General features: G+C 49.4%; 8 protein-coding genes across 14 annotated transcripts; 4 read left to right on the forward strand and 4 right to left on the reverse strand.

The window, feature by feature from the left end:
- Nucleotides 1–194: 194 nt before the first annotated feature.
- LOC117893043 (phosphatidylinositol N-acetylglucosaminyltransferase subunit C) lies at nucleotides 195–1,382 on the reverse strand. Its single transcript, XM_034799419.1, has one exon. The coding sequence runs from the start codon at nucleotides 1,318–1,320 to the stop codon at nucleotides 460–462; it is 861 nt and encodes a 286-aa protein (XP_034655310.1). The 5' UTR covers nucleotides 1,321–1,382; the 3' UTR covers nucleotides 195–459.
- Nucleotides 1,383–2,007: 625 nt separating this feature from the next.
- LOC117893047 (dolichol-phosphate mannose synthase subunit 2) lies at nucleotides 2,008–2,960 on the forward strand. The gene is made up of 2 exons (XM_034799424.1): nucleotides 2,008–2,405; nucleotides 2,793–2,960. Exons 1-2 carry the CDS (start codon nucleotides 2,213–2,215, stop codon nucleotides 2,927–2,929), a joined length of 330 nt encoding a protein of 109 aa, XP_034655315.1. The 5' UTR covers nucleotides 2,008–2,212; the 3' UTR covers nucleotides 2,930–2,960.
- A 35-nt stretch (nucleotides 2,961–2,995) lies between these two features.
- LOC117893041 lies at nucleotides 2,996–4,625 on the forward strand. Its single transcript, XM_034799416.1, has one exon. It carries the CDS (start codon nucleotides 3,032–3,034, stop codon nucleotides 4,043–4,045), a length of 1,014 nt encoding a protein of 337 aa, XP_034655307.1. The 5' UTR covers nucleotides 2,996–3,031; the 3' UTR covers nucleotides 4,046–4,625.
- On the reverse strand, nucleotides 4,618–8,186 carry LOC117893032 (striatin-interacting protein 1 homolog). The gene is made up of 3 exons (XM_034799391.1): nucleotides 6,965–8,186; nucleotides 5,100–6,894; nucleotides 4,618–5,043 (listed from the first exon to the last, which is right to left on the reverse strand). The coding sequence occupies exons 1-2, from the start codon at nucleotides 7,900–7,902 to the stop codon at nucleotides 5,121–5,123; spliced, it is 2,712 nt and encodes a 903-aa protein (XP_034655282.1). The 5' UTR covers nucleotides 7,903–8,186; the 3' UTR covers nucleotides 4,618–5,043; nucleotides 5,100–5,120.
- LOC117893034 (fibrinogen C domain-containing protein 1) lies at nucleotides 5,666–20,798 on the reverse strand. 4 transcript variants are annotated; one of them, XM_034799396.1, is made up of 7 exons: nucleotides 20,454–20,798; nucleotides 20,079–20,215; nucleotides 19,088–19,299; nucleotides 18,807–18,987; nucleotides 17,971–18,748; nucleotides 17,618–17,619; nucleotides 5,666–5,676 (listed from the first exon to the last, which is right to left on the reverse strand). In XM_034799396.1, exons 1-5 carry the CDS (start codon nucleotides 20,616–20,618, stop codon nucleotides 17,998–18,000), a joined length of 1,446 nt encoding a protein of 481 aa, XP_034655287.1. In that variant the 5' UTR covers nucleotides 20,619–20,798; the 3' UTR covers nucleotides 5,666–5,676; nucleotides 17,618–17,619; nucleotides 17,971–17,997. The 4 variants fall into 4 exon arrangements, with proteins under 4 accessions (XP_034655287.1, XP_034655290.1, XP_034655288.1 ...); XM_034799399.1 differs by lacking the exons at nucleotides 5,666–5,676; nucleotides 17,618–17,619 and having other exon boundaries at nucleotides 17,762–18,748; nucleotides 20,532–20,798; XM_034799397.1 differs by lacking the exons at nucleotides 5,666–5,676; nucleotides 17,618–17,619 and having other exon boundaries at nucleotides 17,762–18,748; nucleotides 19,166–19,299; nucleotides 20,454–20,797.
- On the forward strand, nucleotides 8,568–10,363 carry LOC117893044 (probable phospholipid hydroperoxide glutathione peroxidase). 3 transcript variants are annotated; one of them, XM_034799420.1, is made up of 4 exons: nucleotides 8,568–8,654; nucleotides 9,299–9,515; nucleotides 9,712–10,035; nucleotides 10,093–10,363. In XM_034799420.1, the coding sequence occupies exons 2-4, from the start codon at nucleotides 9,309–9,311 to the stop codon at nucleotides 10,282–10,284; spliced, it is 723 nt and encodes a 240-aa protein (XP_034655311.1). In that variant the 5' UTR covers nucleotides 8,568–8,654; nucleotides 9,299–9,308; the 3' UTR covers nucleotides 10,285–10,363. The 3 variants fall into 3 exon arrangements, with proteins under 3 accessions (XP_034655311.1, XP_034655313.1, XP_034655312.1); XM_034799422.1 differs by lacking the exon at nucleotides 9,299–9,515 and having other exon boundaries at nucleotides 8,573–8,654; XM_034799421.1 differs by lacking the exons at nucleotides 8,568–8,654; nucleotides 9,299–9,515 and adding an exon at nucleotides 8,885–9,035.
- LOC117893031 (probable serine/threonine-protein kinase yakA) lies at nucleotides 11,024–15,280 on the forward strand. Its single transcript, XM_034799390.1, has 2 exons — nucleotides 11,024–12,622; nucleotides 12,687–15,280. Exons 1-2 carry the CDS (start codon nucleotides 12,125–12,127, stop codon nucleotides 15,039–15,041), a joined length of 2,853 nt encoding a protein of 950 aa, XP_034655281.1. The 5' UTR covers nucleotides 11,024–12,124; the 3' UTR covers nucleotides 15,042–15,280.
- Nucleotides 16,364–17,611, reverse strand: LOC117893042 (lipase member H). 2 transcript variants are annotated; one of them, XM_034799418.1, is made up of 4 exons: nucleotides 17,362–17,611; nucleotides 16,856–17,299; nucleotides 16,566–16,779; nucleotides 16,364–16,493 (listed from the first exon to the last, which is right to left on the reverse strand). In XM_034799418.1, exons 1-4 carry the CDS (start codon nucleotides 17,588–17,590, stop codon nucleotides 16,409–16,411), a joined length of 972 nt encoding a protein of 323 aa, XP_034655309.1. In that variant the 5' UTR covers nucleotides 17,591–17,611; the 3' UTR covers nucleotides 16,364–16,408. The 2 variants fall into 2 exon arrangements, with proteins under 2 accessions (XP_034655309.1, XP_034655308.1); XM_034799417.1 differs by having other exon boundaries at nucleotides 16,835–17,299.
- Nucleotides 20,799–21,324: the final 526 nt, after the last annotated feature.

Consider the following 21,324-nt stretch of genomic DNA (forward strand, 5'->3'; position numbering starts at 1 on the left):
TAATGAATATACATCATGTATTATTTTATGATCTGCATTCACTCGCCACTCGCAAGTGTGTATATGTTTGTAAATAAACGTCAAACATAATCGATCAACGGATCAAATTTGAGTAACTTTTTGGAGGCATATGAAAATACATAGTCGAGTCCACTCTGTGATCCTCCCAGAAATAAAGATAACAACTTTGTTACATTGGGAACAATTGTGGCCTCCATGGGGCAAGCACATCAACAAAATTGTAGATATATTTCTTTTAAAATGCATGCAAGTATTTACAAATTAATTTACAACGAAATAACAATGATTATGAATATTTTTGGAATGAAAAATGCATGCAATAAGTGTAAGAAAGAAAATATGTACAAATAAATTACAGAATGCCAATGACTAGTGCTCCCCGACATCGCCGCCACCATGCTCGGTTGGTTGTAGCTGCTGTGAGAAGCGAAGCTGACGCTATAAGTTCTCATCGAGATTCTCGTCGGTGTTCTCCTCCACAATGGCCTCGTCCCAGGGTCCGTGGATGTTGAACTTGTGTTTCTGCTGCTTCACGAATATGAATGGACACACAAAGTTGATGAATAGCGTGGTGCAAGCGTAGAGACAAAGCACCGGCCGCGATATCCAGTAGAGAGCTCCGCAGCAGATCACAAAGATGGGGATCATGAAGAGGGCATTCCAGTTGGCCTCCGTGATGATGGGATACAGGACAAAGAATATGGCAGCCTCGACGAGCAGCACAAATGCGTGGTACGACGTAGAGAGGCGCGAAGCCAGACAGATGGATCCAAAAATGGCCGCATTTAGCGATATGGCTTTGGAGACGACTGCCACGTCCAGGCCGTAGTTGGTGAACATCAGGTTGGCCAGCAAGACGAAGAATGTCATGGTGTAGATGGTATCCGTGCTGATGGCCTGTGTCAGGGTGTGCAGCATCGGGGAGAACAGGTAACCAAAGAGGACGACCGTCACCAGGGTCTTTGAATCCTCTCCCAAAAGCGGCATGCTCAGACTCCTCCCTCGATAGCATAAATAGCCAATTCCTGTGATCGCACAGCTTGGCAGGAGTATAGTGGTGGGCGAGACGCTGTCACTGAGCATCATCTGGTAGAGTATCAGGAAGCCGGCTATGCAGGAAATCTGATTGTTTAGCACCGTAATGCCGGCTATGGCCTCTCGGTAGGTGTAGATTCGCACATGGAGATTGGTGCGCAGATCTTTGAGGAAGCTGGCATCGGTATAGTTGTCTGGGTACTCTCGGTTCGAATAGAGGTTCTTCACCCACGGCTTTCGTTTCTCCTGCGTTTTCTTTGACATTTTTGAACATGGAATTTACATTTATTCGCATTCCTGTGTGACCATAGTATGGCAAAAACAAAACAAAACACCCATCCAAATAGAATACCGAAAATACCGGTTTAATCTAAAAACGTGACTGTCGATTGTTTGGAGGCCCAGGCTAGGAAGTTCATTTCGTTTATTTTATAAACTATCCAACAAAACAGAGTCCTTCAAATGATTGAAATGATAATATTGCAGAATCTTATAATACTATGTATTAGGTGCTGGGGGTAATTGCTGGCTAGTAATAATAAAAGGAACTTCGATCAACAAAAAAAAAACGATAACCCATTGTCGGCCAGTGGATATTTACCACACGAAAATAGCAAACCCTGACCAGTTTTAGTGCAGTTCAATTGAAAGATATAGTGGAAATCTTTTTTGTGGGGAAAGTGGAAGCATGTATCTACAACATCTACAGGATGCATTTAAAAACAGTATTATTATCCGCGGATCAGATGTTGTTCACCTGCCTAAATGGTGGTTTTTAAAAGGTGGGTTAAGTGGGTTAAGCCGAACTTCAAGAATCATACAATTCCGGGACCGTGGGATCGAACCGACCGCGCGAGCATCTAAAGAAATCCGAACAAATTAAATTACAAGTAACTAATCGAAAGCTATATTACTACAATCATAAACAATTGCCCGAGCCGTCTGCTTTTACGTAAGATATTCCACCAAAGTACTGGAGGGCGTGCTCTTGTTGTTTTTGTTTGGACTGCTGCTAGAATTTCGCATCGAAGAAAACACTCGCACACACATACCACCTGTTTGTTTATTACCAACACACAGACAGACGGACAGATAGGACAGAGGAGCGGAGCCCGTGGAGCCACAAATAGTTTGGGAATTGCGAGTGTGCGCCCCCATGAGTAGTAATCGCATCGTAGTTTTCCGCAGTCGCCCCCGACAGTCCTCCAGTCGCGTGTCGCACACATTCGATCATTTATTTATGGCTTCAAATGCGCAGCTCGGAAAAATCATTTTGATAACCGCAATCGCCGTGCTTTTCTACTATTTCTTTTGGGTGGCGGTGCTGCCGTTTATGCTCATCGATGAAGGTGAGTACGAATTGCGAATCGTTCTGTTCCGCTCCGCTCCCAGCGGAAGCAACCACAAACAGCAGCTGCTCTGCTGATTATACACACATTTTTTTTTATTAAATAATCCCCGCACGGTTCGCGGGCGGCTTTGTGCTGTAATTAAAGTAACGCTCTTTAAATTGGTCAGTTATTACTACTACTAAATGCTATATACAATGCACATTTACATATGTGAATGCATGCATATAAGCAGAAGTAAATGGTAGATGCTAATGCGTAAATGATTTAAACTGTTACCTGAAATGTGAATGACGCTCTCTAGGGTTTTGGCCTTTTTCAAGGTCACACCTCTAACACACATTCTCGCTCTCTTACTCTCCTCTCTCTTTCTCTCTTTGTCCACAGGCAATCCCATACGGCTGTTCTTTCCGCCTCTAAAGTACGCATTCATAGTGCCGAGTATATTCGGGGTCATCTTCCTCGGCGGCATTGCCGCGTTCTCCTTCTACCACATTTGGAGCCTAAAGGTGAAGCGTGATTAGAGCAGCAGCAGCAGCAGCGAGCCGTAGAGGTTATCACTTGGAGCCAACGGCTACGATTAAGCTGAGAACAGGAAAGGAATCCCAAAGTCAGTCGACAACAAGATGCCTCAGTGGCTGGTCATCGGCATTTCGGGTGTCACTTGCGGCGGCAAGACGACACTGGCCCACAGTCTGCACGAATACTTCAAGGGCCTGAGCGGTGCACCGCTGTGGAACTCCCCCTACACCATTGGCGATGTTCAGCTAATCTCCCAGGACGACTACTTTCTGCCTGTGGAGGACAGGCGACACACGCTCAACGAAGCATTGAAGGTGATCAACTTTGAGCTGCTCACCTCGCTGGACATGAGCAAGATGTTGAATGACATTGCCCAGATCATCAAGGGACGGCATCTGGCACCCGAGCCGGCCGAGCAGTTGGTCACCTATGCTAACTTCGAGCACTATGCCCTGCAATTCCAGCAGCAGTATCACCAGCACCACTACAATGCGAACTACTACAAGCAGGCCGGTGCCGTGAACGGTGCCTATCAGTATGTGCCTCAGCAGCAGCAGCCACGGCAGCATCACCATCCCCAGATACACCACCAGCACCAGCAGCAGCAACAGCTCCAACAGCAGCAGCAGCATGCGGCGCACATCATGCGATTGAATGCCCAACTCGCTGCTCAGTTGATGGATAAGAAAATCAACTTTCTCCTGGTCGAGGGTTTCATGATCTTCAACCAGCCGGAGCTGCTGGCCCTCTGCAACATCAAGTACCACTTTCATTTGCCCTACGAAAAGTGCTTCGAGCGGCGCAGGAAGCGCACATATGATCCGCCGGATGTCACCGGCTACTTTGAGCTGTGCGTGTGGCCGCACTACGAGAAGAACTTTAGCGAGTATCGGGACTGCAAGGACATTACCTTTTTGAATGGCGAAATCTCCAGGGACAAGATCTTCAAGTACGTGCTGCAGCGCATTGTCCACTACTTCGAGGAGCGCTGCGATGTGCCAGCGGCAGTGCCGCCCGCATGTCCGCCACAGCAGAAACGCTTCGGTATGCTCTACGTGGGTGGATCGAGCAACAATAACCCAACAATATTACCCACGGCCTGCCCCATGGAGCAGTAGTAGGATAAGCAAGTGGCTAAAAGTGAATACCTTACCTTAAGGCATACATACGAGTGGATATGTACAACGTTTTTATTAGTTAGTTTTATTTCGTATTTAAGATAGTTGTTATGTGATGTGGGTGAGATGTGATGACATGGATAGTCTCTCTCTATTGAAAGATTGAAGGAAACCCGGTTCAGGAATTCATACTTTAGCTGTGCTAAATATTATATAATTGTATTATATTACCATACTCTTTTTTTTGTGTCCCTTCCCCCCGTTGAAGTGAAATGAAAACCAACTGAAAAATGGTTAATTTGGTGTGGGATTAACGATGGAAATATCGATGTAAATGCGCATATATGATGAGTGAACCTTGTACATATTCTTTAGTGTATAGTTAACCCCAACCCGAACCCCCACAAGTTTAAAGTTAGCCCCTAAGACGACTATGAAACAAAAAGAATTCTATTTTTTCTTGTGCGAAACAAAACACACAACACACAGACATACGAGTAATGAAAATAAAGAAACATTTAACCAGAAAACTGCACACACACACAAGACAAGTAAATGATCATCGAATCGAATTCATTTCGAACTAATTAATTTGTTTATTCTGCTAGAGAAGCCATCTCCAAAGGGTTCCAAGCGGAGGTTAATTTGGGTTTATGGGTGGTTTAGAACAAGAGAAATAATAATAATAAATATGTAAACTACAAATTAAAACCAATATGAAATATACAATCTTGTCATCGCTAGTAAGGGTATTCAGTATTCGTATCTGTAGCCTGCAACCTGCTAGAATTGTGAGTAGTAGGAGCGGTGCAGCGTTATTGCCAATTGGATGCGTAAGTTAATTGCTGATCGGGGGGGACTACATGGATTATATCAATGTATGTACTTCTTTATGCTTAGAACTATGGTAATAACTTTCTGCTTATATATGTTGTGGGTCTAGGCTGTGGCCTCAAGCGGCGCTATCGGTGTGGTGTGAATACGAGCCGGAAAGGCAGCTGCAAAAGGAAACAACATAAGGACAATCATTCAATCACGCGCAAGTACTACTCACCGACATTAATTTCGGTTTCTTTTAGAGGGCATCCCAGTCGGTTTGACTGTTGTAGACCTCCTCTTCGAGCCACACTGCATAGTTAGCCTTAAAGTAATCCGTCAGCTCCACTTTGCGATCCCACCAGCCCGAGTGCCCGAAGAAGGCAAAGTCCGAATGCGTGAGAATCTCGTCGCTGGGGAAGCCACCCTCCACACCGTAGTCGTTGAGCTGCTGCTGTTGCTGCTGATTATTGCCACTGTTGTTGCCGCCGCCGCCTCCTCCTCCTCCGTTGTTGCCGCCGTAGCCGTTCGAGTCGGCTCCTCCATTATTGCCACCATAGCCGTTGCCTGCATTCATGTTTGACTGCTGCGAATTCTCTGCATTCTGGGCAGCCGTGCCACCGCCGCCGTTGTTGCCGCTGCCACCACCCGCTCCGCACTTCTGGGTGGCCTCTGGGTAGCGTCGCAGATTGAAGCGATCCACACAGGCACGCAGCGTGCACTCCTCCGCCTGGAAGTCCCAGGGACGCGACTCGAGATCATTGCCAAAGGCCCAGTCGTCGTTGAGGCGATGGCGCACCTTGGAATAAATGGCGCTCATGGTCTTCATGTTGGACTTGCGCCACTGGCGGCCCAAATACTTGGTCTGCATCTTGAGGAGCTTCAGCACGTACAGCTGCATCATGGCATGGCGCACCTTGAGCGTCTTCTTGAGAATGGGCGCCGACTTGAACACAACCAGCATCATGACACGCGAGTGCTTCCACTTGATGAGCTTGTTGAGGATGCGCAGCAGATTGATGCACGAGAAAACATTGCGCCAGGAGTAGGGCTTGTCGGACATGTCGGCGCCATAGACGAAGCTGTCGCCGCTCAGGTCCGGCTGCTCCCCGATCACGCAGGAGGGGAAGTCGAGCAGTGGGATGTTGTTCTTGGTGTTGACGTACTCGGTGATGGTCTGATTGAAGAACTTCAGCACCAAGGGAATGCAGTTGGCGAACACCAAGTGCTGCGACATGAACTCAAACTGATAGACGTGGTTGATCTTGAAGTGCTTCAAGTAGAGCAGAATAATGGCCGAGACGGCCTTGACAATGATCTCCTTGTGCCTGCCCATGTCCACCGTTAGCTTGGTCGACTGGGTGGCCGTCAACGGCATCTTCTTGGGCAGCACATCGGCCATTATGTTGATGCTCTCCGTCTTCGACTTGGATGTGGGCGAGGCAGCCAGCAACACCTTCAGCAGGGCTATCATGTATTGCGGCAGATTGGGCAGTATGGCCTGGTACAGGATCTCCGCGGGCGTCAGCTTGATCTCATCCTCGTGCGTGGAAATGGGATTTCTGGCAATGTCCTCCTCCTTCTTGATCTGCATATCCGCCAGACTCATGTACATGTGCCGCTGCAGCGTCTTGAAGCCCTCGTGTATGGGCTGTGGCAGACCCGCCAGGCTTTCGTGATCCCCAATCAGGGAGTAGCCAATGAATTTGTTGCGTGAAATATCCAAGAACTGATCGATGTCCTTCTGCCGCACTTTGGGCGTCCAGGGCAGGCGTGCCGTAATCTGCACTGGGGGCACTGCGGCGAGGGGTGCTGTGAGGCTGGGCTGATTGTTGGGATTGGCCGTCGCCGTGGTTGAGGCGGAGGAGGAGGGATCATCGAAGGGCCGATAGTACTGCAAGAGTTCCTCCTCGCCATTGCTGCCACCGTTGTTGCCGCCAGAATTGTTGGCATTCCCCGATCCCTCATTGCCACTCATCTCCATGTCGATTTGCTCCGGCTCGTCCAAGAAGCGCTGCTTCATCAGGGATCGTCTATGGCAAGCAGAGGAAATGTTTGATTAAAGATAATCCACCATAAAGGGGGACAGGGGACTCTACTCACTTGAAATTCCTCTTGGGATACTGATTCTCCAGTATGTCCGTTGCGGTGGCGGGGGGTGAGCTGGCTCGCATGCATTTTGTGACCTCTAGCGTATCCTCAGTGATCGGATCCAGGCCCACCTTCAGTCGGTACTCATTCTTGAGATTCTTCAGGACATCCATGCCACCCAGACCCAGGAGGGAGACCTTCCAGAGCAGCAGGACCACCTTCTTCATGGGAAACTGTGGTGCAGCGCCACTGCAGAAGCGCGTAATCATGCCGAGCAATTTGACGGCCAGCAGCTCGCCATCGGGCAGGGGGGAATTGATCTCCTGGACAAACGACTCGGCCAGATCCTTGTAGTCCTCACTGGCCTTTTCGCGCTCATCCCGAATGGTTTCCGTGATGATGTACAGCACGGAGAGGATGACTCGGATGTCTGTGGAGTCCACTAGGGTGACGTTTGTGATCTTGACGGCCACAATGTCCGGGGAGCAGGCACTCTCGATCTCCATATTGAGCAGATCAATGAAGGACGAGAAGACGCCTAGTTCGTAGAGGACAATCACATTGTCCCGCGTATTCTGGTGCTGCTCCTCATCCGATTGCACCTCGGCCCAACAGCCCTGGGCCAGATACAGAATGCACCGAGCCGCCTGCATGCGTAACGTTCGATTTGAGACCTCCAGTTGGTCGATGAGCTTCATCACAATGCTGCGCTGTGAGGCTGAGTCCTGCTTCTGCCAGTTGGGCGGCAGGTCGTACAGCTCCATTTGGTCCTCGAATGCCTTGACATTCGACTGGAATTCACTGTACTCCGTGTAGCTATACAGCTCGGCGATCTCGTTCTGGTAGCTATCCACATCGGAGTACACAAAGTCCAGGTCGGGACCGTCGCAGTTGGCGTCCACATCGTGGGTGTCCTGCTCGAAGGAGTTGTTTATGGATGAGAGCATCATTTAGAGGCTGTTTCCTCTCACAGAGCCGTGTGTCTGTGCCTGTGTGTGTGGGTGTGTACGGTGGGTGCGGATGTGTATCCGTATCCGTGTATCACTGCTGCGGGCAGTGGGCGGCGTTGAATGTGTGAAGATGTGTTTGCGTTAGACCGTAAAAGAGGCCGACTCCTGTCCTGCTGACTCGCTAAAACACTGGCATTATACTATTTTGGTTGCATTTCACTAGAAATTTGGAAAAAAATATGTTCTGTAAAAAACAAAACACACGCACACGCACAAAAGAAAGAAGAAAATTTATGTATGTGACCGTTTGTAACTGAAAATACCAGAAAACGGATGTGCCGTCACAGCAGTCACTGTCACAGTCACAGTCAAGGCAGAGGGTGAACTGTTTGCAATCAGCTGATTTGAGGGATGATTCTAATTCGCAACATGAGCTTTTTAGCAAGACCCTTATTTTGTAAACAATCCAACAAATGCAAGTCATGAAAGCTAGCCAATCTTATGCAGAATTAATTCACTAATTGGATAAAATAATAGTTTTAGCGCTGAGAATCTTAAATAGCTGGTAATATTAAGTGGAACACCAAAATCGAGTAAAATGATATGGGATATACGGTATATTTACAGTATATTTAAAAAGTAAGAACAGTATATTTTTGATTGTCAGAGAGTATATAAAGCCCGCGGTCACACTCTTCACAAGCCGGCCGCATTTTATTTACGCTTCCAAAGTTTTCGCGATTACGAAATAAGTAAGCATTTTACCGAATTTTAACAATAACAAGCCTTCGCAGACTGTTTTGAAAATTACGTGGCGATAAAGGGAGCCTTTAAATAGAGCTGAAAGCGCTTCTTAAAACACCTGCAAGAGTCGGCCTGTTGTATTGTTGCACTTTGCACCCCCCCAGCGATTGTGTCGCATATCAGCGTGAGCTTGCACAATTGAGTCATTTTCTCACAGCATATACTCGCCCAACATATACTATATACACCACACTATACATTCCTGATTCTTGTGAAATCAGAAATCAGTGAAAGAGAGAAAGAGAGCAATGGCTGGCCGCTTGGTTGTCCAATTTGTGCTTTGCGGTTTGGCCGTGGCCTTGGGCTCCTACCTGTACATGACCAAGCAAGTAATTACCAGAACACATCCAACCACAATAGTATTTTATCGTTTGCATGCGTAATAAATGACCCTAACAAGCCACTGGCACGGACACGAACATAGCCACCGCCTCCCCCCCGTTTCTCCTTTCTTCCTGATTGTGGGGCGACAAATACATATGTAGGTTCGAGTTTGCCCTTCATGAATAACACATTTGTATCCCGACAAGTACGAGTACTTGGCATTCCCTTATTGCTTTAATTGTCTCAATTTTCCAATCGTTATTTGCAGCCATTAAAGTATGAGTCTCAGGCAGTTTCAGACCATTTCGCAGCAAGTGTTCAGGTGCTACTCGACACGGGCCACAGCAAGTCGCAGAATCCTTTGGCCAGTCATCGAGCTTAGTCAGAGCCAAAGGCAGAATCTGAAATTCTGCACAGTCCTGCTGCCAGTCAGCTGTGCGGCCGCCGACAGTGTCTGCCTTCCCCAGTACTCCACAGCAGCTGCCGTGAGTAGTGCGTGTTCGAGTTGTAGTTGTACTAGTAGTTGCTTATGACTAATTTCTGATACTTAATCTCTATGCTGAACTAAAAACATGTTGCGTTGACTATCCCCCCAGACCTCTGTTGCTTGTTATCTTGTAGTTGTGCGTGCCCCCATGGAAGGAGACCCACTAATCGGCAATAAATTTCCCTTTGTTCTAGATCGACATGTCTGCCAACGGAGATTACAAGAACGCCGCCTCTCTCTACGAGTTCACTGTTAAGGACACCCATGGCAATGAAGTGTCGCTGGACAAATACAAGGGCCGTGTGGTCCTCGTGGTTAACATCGCCTCCAAGTGCGGCCTGACCCAGAACAACTACGCAAAGTTGACCGAATTGAAGGAGAAGTTCGGCGAGCGCGGCCTCACCATTCTGAACTTCCCCTGCAATCAGTTCAACTCCCAAATGCCGGAGGCCGATGGCGAGGCAATGGTCTGCCATCTGCGCGATTCAAAGGCCGATATTGGTGAAATCTTTGCCAGGGTAAGATTATTTCCACAGCTGCGCGGGTAGTTTAACGATTGTTCATTCATGGGTTAGGTTGATGTCAACGGCGATAACGCCGCTCCGGTCTACAAGTACTTGAAGGCCAAACAGACTGGCACCTTGGGCAGCGGCATCAAGTGGAACTTTACAAAGTTCTTGGTCAACAAAGAGGGAATCCCAATCAACCGCTATGCCCCAACCACCGATCCTATGGACATTGCCAAGGATATTGAGAAAATCTTGTAGATCTCTCCCCCAAAATGTTTACTTTAAGTCGCGCCTTGGACTGTGTTTATTCGCGTAGCTTTTAGCTTGTAATAACCAAGCCAGACCACAATTAGCTCTTGTTGTTGGGCTGGCACATGCACGCGCATGTTTATATACCCTTTTTACTGGTTTTTGATTCCCACTCGAACATAAATAAACGCCATTTGTGGCCCGTTCACATTAGTCGCTCCGCTCCTCATTGCAAATGCAGGGCAGGGCCCCCACTCTCGATCGATCGCACTCACCTGAGCAAGAGTAATCGGCAGCTGGTACTGCTGAAAATGCCAGGGCATCGTCACAAAGCCATAGATGTCGGATCTTCCAGCTCCAGATCTGTGCGTGTTCATCGATGTACTTCCGACAGTCAGAAATGGATGATATCTCGGCATATTCGAATATAATTCGCTGGCTTCATTCGATTTTGTTTGTTTCCAAAATATGTAAATTCTTTTCTATTTACTCATTTGAATTTTGTGCTGTCAAGTAGGAGTTTTGGGATATATTTTGCCATATCTTGGCATCAAGTATACGTTTGTTGTGCTTACCGGAGTGTAGAATTTTAGTTGAGTTCCAAAAGCAGTTCCAACATTATCGGAAAGGTTTGTAATTCCAACAAAAGAGTGAAATTATATAAAGTGAATTATTGATTGAGTTGTTGGAATTTTTTCAGACATTACGGCGTGCCCTGGATTGGATTTAAACTTCATCAGAGATCAACAGCTATTCATCCGTGATGTTTGAAGAGTTATTGTAAGTCAACCAACAACCTTTTTGAAGTGTTCAAGCTGATCCTCATTGCCCTTGGTGTTGGTGTCAGTATCCATGGGGTAAGTCTTTCCTAATGATTGGTGGAGCTTCAATTAATTAGAAGGCTCACATGGCAAAGAAATATCCAACTCGAGCAGTTAAATGTAAAATAGTATAAAGTAAATTGTTTGCATGACTGAAAATTGTGCAGACAGCGGCCCTCAGTCCTTCGAGGCACCAGCCAGTGCTGTTCGAATTTGACTTTGGTTTTATTGGTCTGTACTTCACACGATTAGGCTTTACCTTCTTCTTGTCGAATGCAAATATTCGCCAACTTTAAAGTTGCGCAAGAGTGCCTGACCAGCAATTCCAATCCCAAACCCCATCCGAAATCAAGTGAGAGACCAACTGGGGGTGACCAGTGCAGAGGCAGTGGCAGTGCAACGCCTCTCTGCTCAGATTTCAAGTTCAAACGAGTCGCCAAGAGAGTTTTGCCTGACTTCGACCTTCCGACAATTACTGGAAACAATGTGGCAGTGTCCAATTACGGCTGGTGGTGCGGGTTTTTGGCGATTGAAATTCGAATTTGAGATACGATTCGCAAAGTTCCAAATCGGAGGAGCGTGCCACACAAGTGTGAAGCGACGACAGCAATTTGTTGAATGCATCATCCATCAACGATCAGCGATCATCGATCGAGACGATCGATCGCCAATGAATGCGTTCCGATGCGTCGAGTTGTGATGCGATGCCGATGCCGATGTCGATGCCTTTAATTGTAGAACTGGGGCAAGCATCTGAGACTCATCCCTAAACAGGGTGTTTACCTGTAGTGGCGTCGTCGCAGTTGACTTTGACACTGATCGCGATTTGCGATCGCTCCCCCAAGTCCATTTCCATTTCCATTTCAAAGCGTAGCGTAAATCGGTATAAATATGCGCGGCACAACGCACCAATTGTTCAGACAGCGAGACGCGTTCAGCTTTGGAGGTGGTCTGCGATCGTCAAACGGTTCGCAATTGGTTTATTATTCGGGTATCCCAGGATCACAGCAAACACCTTTACCTTCACCATGATGAGTCGGGCACTGCTGTTGCTCCTGCTGCTGGCTGGCTGGAGCTATGTGGAGGCAGCCACCCACGTGAATATTTCCATTGCCCAGCAACCGGCCACGAATCCAGCGGATGTTAACTACGTGGATGGACGTGCGCCAGCGGAGCTGAAAGCTGGTCCCGCGATGATGAACGAGGAGGAGCGCTTTGAGCGGATTCAAGAGAGGTCCCAGCAGCAGTCACAGTCACAGATGGGCCAACAGCAGCAGCAGCAAGTGGGACAACAGGTGGGACAGCAGCAGCAGCAATCTGCTCAGCTAACGCCTCGCCAGGGACAGGGACAGGGACGCATGCAACGTCGTCGCAATCACAGTCGCCGCTTGCACCAGCAACTGCAGCCGCAGCTCCAGGCACCGCACAATGGACAATTCCGTCAGCGGAATCAACAGCTGCGCCAGAACCAGGAGTTCGAGCGGTACATCCAGTCCTACCACAGTCACGGACCCACCGTCGAGACTGTGAGTATTCCCCCATGAATGGAATTAAGTGAATAAATAAATATTCTTGGCTACCTTTTTGCAGGTCTATGAATCATCGAATCCTGCGCCACAGCGCTACACACAGACCAGCTCTGGTGTGAGTTCCTCCGCGGATGACAGTGCGCCACAGAAGGTGGTGGCCATTGGTGGATCCCGGTCGCAGCAGCTGCGCATGTTCGAGCGGCAAGTGGCTGCTCCGGTGTCGTCCTCGCAGGTACAAAGCGCCAATGTGGAGGTCGCCCCGGACACCAAGCCCATATATGAGCCCTCCCAGGCGCCAGTGGCAGCCGCCGTGCACGCCTCCACACCCGTCGGCAGCAGCAGCAGCAGCAGCTCCTCTTCCTCCGTATCCTCCGGTGCTCCCGTGCCTGCTGGTGGTTCCCATCCATCAGATGCCGCCTCCAGCTACGATGCCACATCCAGCTACAACCCAGCCACCAGCTACAACAGACCCAGCTACGATCCAAATCTCTACAACTACGACGAGGGCCAGGAGGTGGACTACCAGGGACAGTACCCGCCAGAGGTGGACGATGGCCAGGGATACGATTCGCAGGGCTACGATGACTACGGCGATCAGGCTTCGTCCTATCCAGGCGGATCGGGCTATCTGCCGCCTGCTCCTCCGCGCAGCTATGCTCAGCCCCAGCGTCCGATGGTCACCAAAACGATTCAGATTGCGCAGCCGGCGCTCAAGGCGAAGAAGTACGAGGTGCGGCATCCGGCCATCCAGAAGGAGTTCTACGACATCGAGGAGCGTGTGCTGATCAAGCCGGCGGGCACGCTTGTCGTGGAGCTGGATCACCCCGTGGCCAAGATTCCCAAGGGGGAAACTCTGCTGCCACTGGGACACCCGCACCCTGCGGTGGCTGCCGCCTACAGCAACAACGGACAGAGCTACAACACCCAGAGCTACAGCGGCAACAGCAATGGAAACGAATATCGACCCTCCTACGACTCCTACGACTCCCCAGCCCAGTCCAAGGATCAGCAGACGACCACCGTTGGCTCCAGTGTGACGACCATGCCCTCGTACGATCAGGCGCCGAAGGATGAGTACGTGGAGGCACGGCTACAGCAGCAGAAGCCACAGCAGCAGCAGCAGCAGCAGCCATCGGGCGATGTTGTGGACAGTCGCCAGACCACTTCCACCTCGGTTTCGGCCGTCGATGGCAATGGCAATCCCATCAAAATCAACACGAAGCACCTCACACCAAACATGATCACACGCGCGGAGCCAGAGCAGGAGTATTCCAGGAACATTCCGTCCAACGAGGTGCCCAACTATGAGCGTCCGCCCCAGCGCAGCTACCAGCAGAGGACCAGCTACAACCGACAGCCCTACAACAACAATGAAGACTACTTCGCAGGGGAGTTCCTGCCGAACGTCAATTCAGCCAATGTGGAAGCCAAGCCAGCGAGATTGGAGCTGGCACCGGTCGAGCAGGAGCAGCCGCGCACGCAGATCATCAAGCACGAGCACAAGATCCATCTGCCGCCTTCCCAGCACAACATTTACTTGGGTCGCAGCAGCCAGACGCCGCCCAAGGAGCAGAGAATCACCGAAGTGCCCGCCCATGTGGCCGAGCTTAAGCCCTATCTGCGCAGCCACGTGGGTCCCACGGTGGTCTATGCCAAGGCTTCGGTGAGGCCTGCCGCTCAGCGGGGATACTATACCCAGTCGTCACGTCAACGCAATCCCCTGGCCGAGGATCTGGAGTACAGTGCTCCCTACTCCCAAATGAGAATCAGTCCCGAAAATCAGTCGGCCAGGCTGATGGAGGCTCCCGCCAAAGAGGTAGAGGCGCCCAAGGAGAAGGCGTCCCAGGATACACACATTCAAATCCAAATTGCAAATCGGAATGAGGGCAAACAGCCCATGGTGGTGGCATCCACGATCACTCCGGATTGCGACAAGGGACAGCAGCAGCACCAGCACCAGCAGCAGCCATCGGCACGTCTACAGCAGCGACAGCAATACTCGCAACGTCTGGTGGAGGCTCCAGCAGCTGCCGCCGATGTGTCAGCCACAAAGGCTACACCCACGCCCGTCCAGGCACAGCCTCAGGATGTGGATGTCTCCCTTAATGGCGGCGCGGGACACCTGAAGCCAAACGAGCGCGTTATCGCCGCCACAGCGGCTCCGACCGATGCGGCAGCCACCAGCGAAACTCTGCACAAGCGTCGCATTGTGGTCAACCATCCGTTCCAGACGGTGCGCGAAGTAGTGGAGCACGAGCCGATCACCAACTACCATCAGATCCAAGTGAACGAGCACGCCCATCCAGCGCTGTACCATCAGGCGGCCTACTACCAGCCACCGGTGCAAACGCACGGCAATCTGGTGCACTTTCATTCGAGCTCAACGCATGGCAACCTCTACGCTCCGTACGGCTAGGAGGATCGTAACTCCCAATTCTCAAGGTGGAAACGAAACGAATCGAACTGTGGCCTTGTATCTTTGTTAATGCATTTTCATTGTTATTTGTTTTTTAGGAATTAAGTTAAGAAATATCCTTGAAATCGGTGGAAGGGCCCTTTCCCTGTTTGATCTTCATCTGATTTGAATTAATTTGGTTTAAAAACCTAGGATTAAGTGCAGAATTACTTGCCATTAATAAAACACACACGAAATGCGACGAGTAAAAAATAATCGAAAGCTCTTTATTTGGGAAAACGGGGGGGGAAAAAAAAAAAAATTGTATCCTTGATGTCCTTGATCCTTGACAAGGACCTCATTGAATCGAGGACCTTTTTCCAATCACAGGAAGCCCTCACACGACCAGATCGGCCCACAAATAGCTGATAAAACCGTTAAATATGGTTTCCAGGTGGAGGTCCTTATCCAAGGACAAAGGATACTTTTTTTATTTCCCAAAAATAACGGAGATAATGAGAAAAATATGTCTGGAGCCAATGTCCTTGATCCTTGATCCTCGTAAAGGACTCTGTCGCATCAAGGATGTTTTTCCGATCACAGGAAGTCGTCGCACGACCCGATTGTCCTGCAAATAAAGGAGAAAATAACAAAACAAAACAGGATCCTTGTTGTCCAAAAAGTAGCACAGTGGCGCCCCCAGCCAGAGCGGTAAATTCTCGAACTAAACGATTTTAGTTCCAGACATGGCCGCCGTGATCGTGGGGGCGCCACTGTGCAAACGACGTGGTTGTTGTACAACAATTTTTGTTGTACAACAAATTTTTACTTGTTGTACAACAAAAGATGTTTTTGTTATTTTTGTACAACAAATTTTTACTTGTTGTACAACAAAAGTTGTTTTTGTTATTTTTGTACAACAACAATTTTTGTTGTACAACAACCACGTCGTTTGCACAGTGGCGCCCCCTCGATCACGGCGGCCAAGGCTGGAACTAAAATATCGTAGTTCGAGAATTTACCGCCTCGGCTGGGGGCGCCACTGTGCTACTTGGTTTTTGCACACTGGCGCTCCAGCTACCAACGGTCACTGCTGGAACTAATTATTATTAGTTCTAGAAAATGCCGCTGCTTGTGGGGGCGCCACAGTGCTGACCGTTATATTTAAATCGATTTTCAAGTAAATCGCTATAACTCGGCCATTTCTCACCCGATGAGGACAGGATACATGTCCTCGAAATCGGCAGGATGTTCCGCATCACTTTAACCTCCCAAGGACATCAAGGACTATAAGGATATCTACGTTTTTGCTTTATTTATTATTCTAATTTAGTTATGGTCATGCCAAAAGTATGTCTAAACAGTGGAAAATGGTATATGCGATGTAATTAGTCGAGTGGTCGATACTTTGAGTTCCTCCCCTTGCCGTAAGGTGGTGCTCCATTAGTTTCCAAGTAAAAATACCCCGAGACGCTGTAATGAAATAAATAAATAATAATACAAAGTAAAGAAATTTTGAATTTAAATTTCCGTTAACTGTCTCACCTGCGGCTAACCTGCTCTCCCATGAAAACCACTTCAGAGTCATCCAATTTCTCAGATTTCGTTCCATTATGACTTGACCTGGAGCTCTCCCTCAGGCAGCTGTCGACATGGCGACTCTTGATGGCCTTCAAGCTGCAGGGGATAGCTGGAAAGTTCTGCGGCATTCCAATTGACTCCGCATAGAACATGACAGCCCTGTTGTGGCTGCAGCTATCTGGGAGGCAGGCGAAAGGTGAATTGGTAAGAGATGAAGGTTGGAAGTCGCTTACAAGCCTCGCGGAGGAGCTTACTGGCAGCAATTAGGTCCACATCCTCGCAGCCTGGCTGCGGGGCGAATCCAAAGTTGGGATAAAAGTCAACAGTTCCGCGGGGTCTTAGGTCGCCGAAGAGCGGGTAATCCGTGTGAATAACATCCACAAATTGCGCTGCATTCGAGCGAAGACTGTCCTCGGAGCGCTGTGTAAAAAGTGGCAGCGCAGGATCAAGACCCGTAACCCTGCCCAGAGTGCCATTAAAGTAGTGGCCAATGCGGCCAGCTATATGGGCGCCCAGGCTGTGTCCCACCACATGGACTGCTGCAGTGGTTATGCTGTGTCGCAGGAGAAACCTCTGCAGCTCCTTGGCCAGCACCAGGGACACCTTGCCCACGGCAAAGCGCGAGCTGGGATAATCCAGACTGGCGGCAGGCGACCAGTCAGCCACCAGCACATTCTCATATCCCTGGGAGCTGTACGCTTGGAGGTTCGAGCAGCGTTAGCATAGGAACTAAAGGATTGAACTACCCGCCAGGCCTCACCATTCCTCAGGGGCATTATGGAGCCGTGCGACCGTGAGGCCAAGTAGCCGTGGACAATCAGCTTGACCGAATCCACCGTTGCCACCTGATCCACGCTCTGCAGTGGCAGCTCCGTCTCGGGCTGCAGGTAGTAGATGTTGCTCTGACTCACCAAAGAATCCAGCAGCGCGGCATGAAGGCCCCACAGCTGGCAGAGTAGTGGCACCAGGCAAAAGCAAGTCTTGACCATGTTTAAATTACTCCACGGAGAACACACGACTGACTAGCAGCAGCCACAGAGCTGCCTGCTCTTTATACAGAGTCTAAGATTGCATGCTGAAGGCATCGCATGTTGAACAAACGAGCGATTAGTCTGAACATCTCCGACTGCGAATGACGTACTCTAGGGAATCTCTCGATGTAATGGATACACATAACATTAATGTATTATCTAGGTATTAAGTAATTTTCCATAAATATTACACATACGAGTGGGTACACGCACAAGTTTGGGTATCGGGTATAAAGCTAGGCTGGGGGTTAAAATGCATACAAAAGCGAACACTCGTCGCAGCTGGTTCTCCTGGGGGATCCCTGATTTACACGAAAATGGCAGTTCCAATGCAGCACACAGAGAGGAACAGAGAGTGTCATGGGCTAGCGGCGGGCCTCCTCCTCTCCGATGGGGCGTATCATCATGCGGACCCTTCGCAGCGAGTAGTCCTTGCCCTGGAAGGTGTCCCAGAAGATGCCCGACTCGCCAGCCTTGGCATAGTTCTGCTGGTGGTACTGTCCCATGATGTTGCTGGTGCCGCAGTTGTTGAACCAGCCGGCTCCCTTGTACCTCTGCGCGCAGCTGCAGTCCAAGCAGTTGTCGTTGTCGCTGTCGATTGTGCTGAACTTGGCACCGGCGTGGTAGGAGAGGGAGTCTCCTGCCGAAGGACTCAGCTCCGACTGGAACCGACCCAGCAGACTCAACGGGTACAGTTCCCGCTCGCTACCGATGGCAAAGGTGGAGTAGCCTGCGTAGGCCACATGGCCGTCAAAGTCCTCGAACACGATGCGCAGCTCGTGGATGGCCGCAGAGGTCAGCGCGTGCAGCTTGTTCAGGCCAATGAAGAAGTCGCCGGCCAGATTGCCGAAGCCATCCTTGTAGTCCAGCCAGCCACGCTCAAAGTTGATCTCATCGGAGCTGCGGTTGAGTATCACAGTCCAATCCCCATCACAGGCCACATAGAAGGACTCGGACTCGGGGGTGAGCTGCAGCTTCAGAATGCCCTGCACCGACAGATAATACTGCAGGCAGCTGGTGGCCGGACTTGCTCGGGGATAGGCGGGAAAGGCAGCGGCTCCTGGTTGTCCGATGAGATTGGGCGGCACCCTGCGATGTGACAGGCGACGCTGGCGACTAAAAGGAAATTGCTTTGATTATATCCATAGAAGCTACACATTATTTAGTTGCTCACTTGATTGCTTGAGTCAGCTTGAAGACATCCTCCTGCACGGTCCGCACACTCAGCGCCGTGGAGGTGAGCAGCGTGGCCAAGGCATCCAAGCGATCCGTAAGACTAATATCAATATTGCCAGCACTCGAGTTTGGCAATGGAGCATACTGCTGGGGAGCAGAGCGAACGGAGCGGGAGATATCTGTTTGTAAAGAGAAATTTTAGCTTGGGGTTTCCTTATCGAGTTCACAGAGTTAGCACAACATCAAAGACAACATTCGCCACACAACATGCAGGATTACCCTTCATCTTTCGACGATTGCTTAGCTTTTGCTTCAACTCCCTAACTCTTCGGGGACCCAAGGTCAAGTCTGTTTCACCTTTTAGTTCATCCAGCGTGCTGCGCGAGAGCCTTTGGATGTGCTCGAAGCTGTCCAACCGCTGCTGGAAGTTCAATTGCTGCGCCTTCAGGGACTCCATGCGAGCGGCATTGCTGTCCACCAGTTGATCCAGTCTGCGGCATAAAGAAAACAATGATTAAAGATTAGAGTTTTCCAGCTGTGGCATAACAATCGTACTCGCACAATCATTGTTGACCCCATTTGGTGACCCTGTCTAATGGTCGCAGCAGCCGTTCTGATAAGTGGGAGAGACTTATTGCATTCCTTCTTTGTGCGCAGCATTCTCTTTCTTTCATTTTTTAAAAACGATTTCGCTCGTTTATCGCAAAGAAATTGAAGCACATAAGAACTTGGCATTTGCTGCTCTCCATCAGAAGTCGATCGTAAATAAGCGCCACAATTATAGACACAAAAGTCTTAAATATATTAACCAAACAGGCGTCGGCGGCTGCGGCTGCGGCACAGCGAGTGCTGTTCAAACATGACCGAATTATAAACACTCTGATACTTGGAAGCAGTGTGCGAATTTTGGCAACAAAAAATACACAATTACTATACTTAATGGCCAGCAATTGCCGGGCAGCAGATGTTTTTTGGGGTATTGCTTCATTCATGGATAATTGCCCTGTTGCCGTGCTATTTGAGCATCATTAAAGATTTGCTTGTTGAAGTCATTGTTCTGCCAAATAAATCGCATTTGGGATTCGTTGGATTATTGACAGAGAAACAATAGCTGAAGATGATAGTCTGGCGTTTCCAATAACATCTTCTATTGGGTTTCTTGTTGTTTTGTTTTACCGGTTTTTTTCCCAAAGATATTTCATTACGTGCCCATCGATACGCAAACCTGTTTGGGCCAGAGTGGGAGAGTGGGGGCCAAAAGTCTACTCACTTCTTATCGATGACTTCCAGGCGATGGCGCTGGTCCTCGTCCAAGGTCGCCAAGATGCCAACTCGGTCGTGCAAATTCGTCATTAGCTCCTTGTACTCGCAGCGGGGCGGAGTCGTTGGGGCACTCACGGGGCTGGCCTAAGGGCAGAAGAAGGACAGAGGAGGAAGAGAACAGACCAGTCAGCGTCAGTCACACAAACAAAACCAAGAAAACCCCCGCGACACAAGCAAACACACGAGGCCAGCTCAATGAACTTGCGCCGAGACCAAAAACGAGACTTGCTGCCCAAAGGCACCAGCATCGTCACGGACACCGTCACCTCACCCGAGACTAATTTTAAAGCTACACAAAAAGTTCCACAAAATTGTAACGCACTCGGAAGTTGGTGCGCAAGCGCGACCTCACATGGGCTGGCGATAGAGTAGGCGGCGCTTGGGTCATCGGTGGCTCCACCAGAGAGGAGCCCTCGCAGACACAGATCGCTGCCAAGATGCAGGCGATGCCGATGGCCATCGCTTTTAATTGGGCCGGACACATCATAATATCACTTTGATCGCATATACGTGTTGATTGAATCCGTCTGTCAATCAATCAATCGAACACTGAATTCGGCACCTAGCCTTGGGTGCATGCAAAGCCGAATTGATAGAACCGAATAGCACAGCACAGCACACACACGAGCGACGACGTCTGAACGGGGCAAGATTCGCGAGACAATTAAACGAACGGCAAAAGACTGCCTGCCGAAGCGAGCTTTTGTTCGCAGTGAAGCTTTCGCGAGATGAAGAGAAGATGCGAGAGAAGATCTTGGACGCGGCTCTCTTCTCTCTGCGCTTGTGGGATTGTCTTGCTTTGTTTACATGTCCGTCGGCGAAAAACCCCCTCGCGCTTTTGGTTTCTTTGGGCTGTCAATCAGCTTAACACGAGTGAGGCATGGCATGCAAAATAGTTCTGTTATTTGAAGGGTGAGCGAGGTGAGCGATGATCATCAGCTGATAATAATTAATTGAGTATTCAAAGAAGAGCGGAGCGTGCTGCCTTCAACACTTTGTTGCGAGCTTTAGTCTCTGGCTTTGCAATTAGGAATTCCATTACCTCATCAACAGCGTAGTATAATGTTTACCATAGTAATTACTCACAATGTTCTGTTCATTGACACTAACCTGAAATAAAACCTGCCCCAACCTGCAAGTCGTAGCCGCTCCATATGCAAATGTTTGCCCATGGCCAACTATGGAAAGGGTTT

The sequence above is a fragment of the Drosophila subobscura genome, chromosome J (genome assembly GCF_008121235.1).
Source record: "Drosophila subobscura isolate 14011-0131.10 chromosome J, UCBerk_Dsub_1.0, whole genome shotgun sequence".
Lineage (NCBI taxonomy): Eukaryota > Metazoa > Arthropoda > Insecta > Diptera > Drosophilidae > Drosophila > Drosophila subobscura.

Bases quoted from the DNA above. Each gene is read 5' to 3' on its own strand.
- LOC117893043 (XM_034799419.1), bottom strand. From the start codon at position 1,320: ATGTCAAAGAAAACGCAGGAGAAACGAAAGCCGTGGGTGAAGAACCTC.
- LOC117893047 (XM_034799424.1), top strand. From the start codon at position 2,213: ATGAGTAGTAATCGCATCGTAGTTTTCCGCAGTCGCCCCCGACAGTCC. The intron at 2,406-2,792 runs GTGAGTACGAAT...CTTTGTCCACAG, and splicing joins GTTTATGCTCATCGATGAAG to GCAATCCCATACGGCTGTTC.
- LOC117893041 (XM_034799416.1), top strand. From the start codon at position 3,032: ATGCCTCAGTGGCTGGTCATCGGCATTTCGGGTGTCACTTGCGGCGGC.
- LOC117893032 (XM_034799391.1), bottom strand. From the start codon at position 7,902: ATGATGCTCTCATCCATAAACAACTCCTTCGAGCAGGACACCCACGAT. The intron at 6,895-6,964 runs GTGAGTAGAGTC...TGCTTGCCATAG, and splicing joins TATCCCAAGAGGAATTTCAA to ACGATCCCTGATGAAGCAGC.
- LOC117893044 (XM_034799420.1), top strand. From the start codon at position 9,309: ATGAGTCTCAGGCAGTTTCAGACCATTTCGCAGCAAGTGTTCAGGTGC. The intron at 9,516-9,711 runs GTGAGTAGTGCG...CCTTTGTTCTAG, and splicing joins AGTACTCCACAGCAGCTGCC to ATCGACATGTCTGCCAACGG. The intron at 10,036-10,092 runs GTAAGATTATTT...TTCATGGGTTAG, and splicing joins TTGGTGAAATCTTTGCCAGG to GTTGATGTCAACGGCGATAA.
- LOC117893031 (XM_034799390.1), top strand. From the start codon at position 12,125: ATGATGAGTCGGGCACTGCTGTTGCTCCTGCTGCTGGCTGGCTGGAGC. The intron at 12,623-12,686 runs GTGAGTATTCCC...ACCTTTTTGCAG, and splicing joins ACGGACCCACCGTCGAGACT to GTCTATGAATCATCGAATCC.
- LOC117893042 (XM_034799417.1), bottom strand. From the start codon at position 17,590: ATGGTCAAGACTTGCTTTTGCCTGGTGCCACTACTCTGCCAGCTGTGG. The intron at 17,300-17,361 runs GTGAGGCCTGGC...CGAACCTCCAAG, and splicing joins CATAATGCCCCTGAGGAATG to CGTACAGCTCCCAGGGATAT. The intron at 16,780-16,834 runs GTAAGCGACTTC...CCTGCCTCCCAG, and splicing joins TAAGCTCCTCCGCGAGGCTT to ATAGCTGCAGCCACAACAGG.
- LOC117893034 (XM_034799396.1), bottom strand. From the start codon at position 20,618: ATGATGTGTCCGGCCCAATTAAAAGCGATGGCCATCGGCATCGCCTGC. The intron at 20,216-20,453 runs GTGCGTTACAAT...TTCTGCCCTTAG, and splicing joins GCTTGCGCACCAACTTCCGA to GCCAGCCCCGTGAGTGCCCC. The intron at 18,749-18,806 runs GTGAGCAACTAA...ATTTCCTTTTAG, and splicing joins AAGCTGACTCAAGCAATCAA to TCGCCAGCGTCGCCTGTCAC.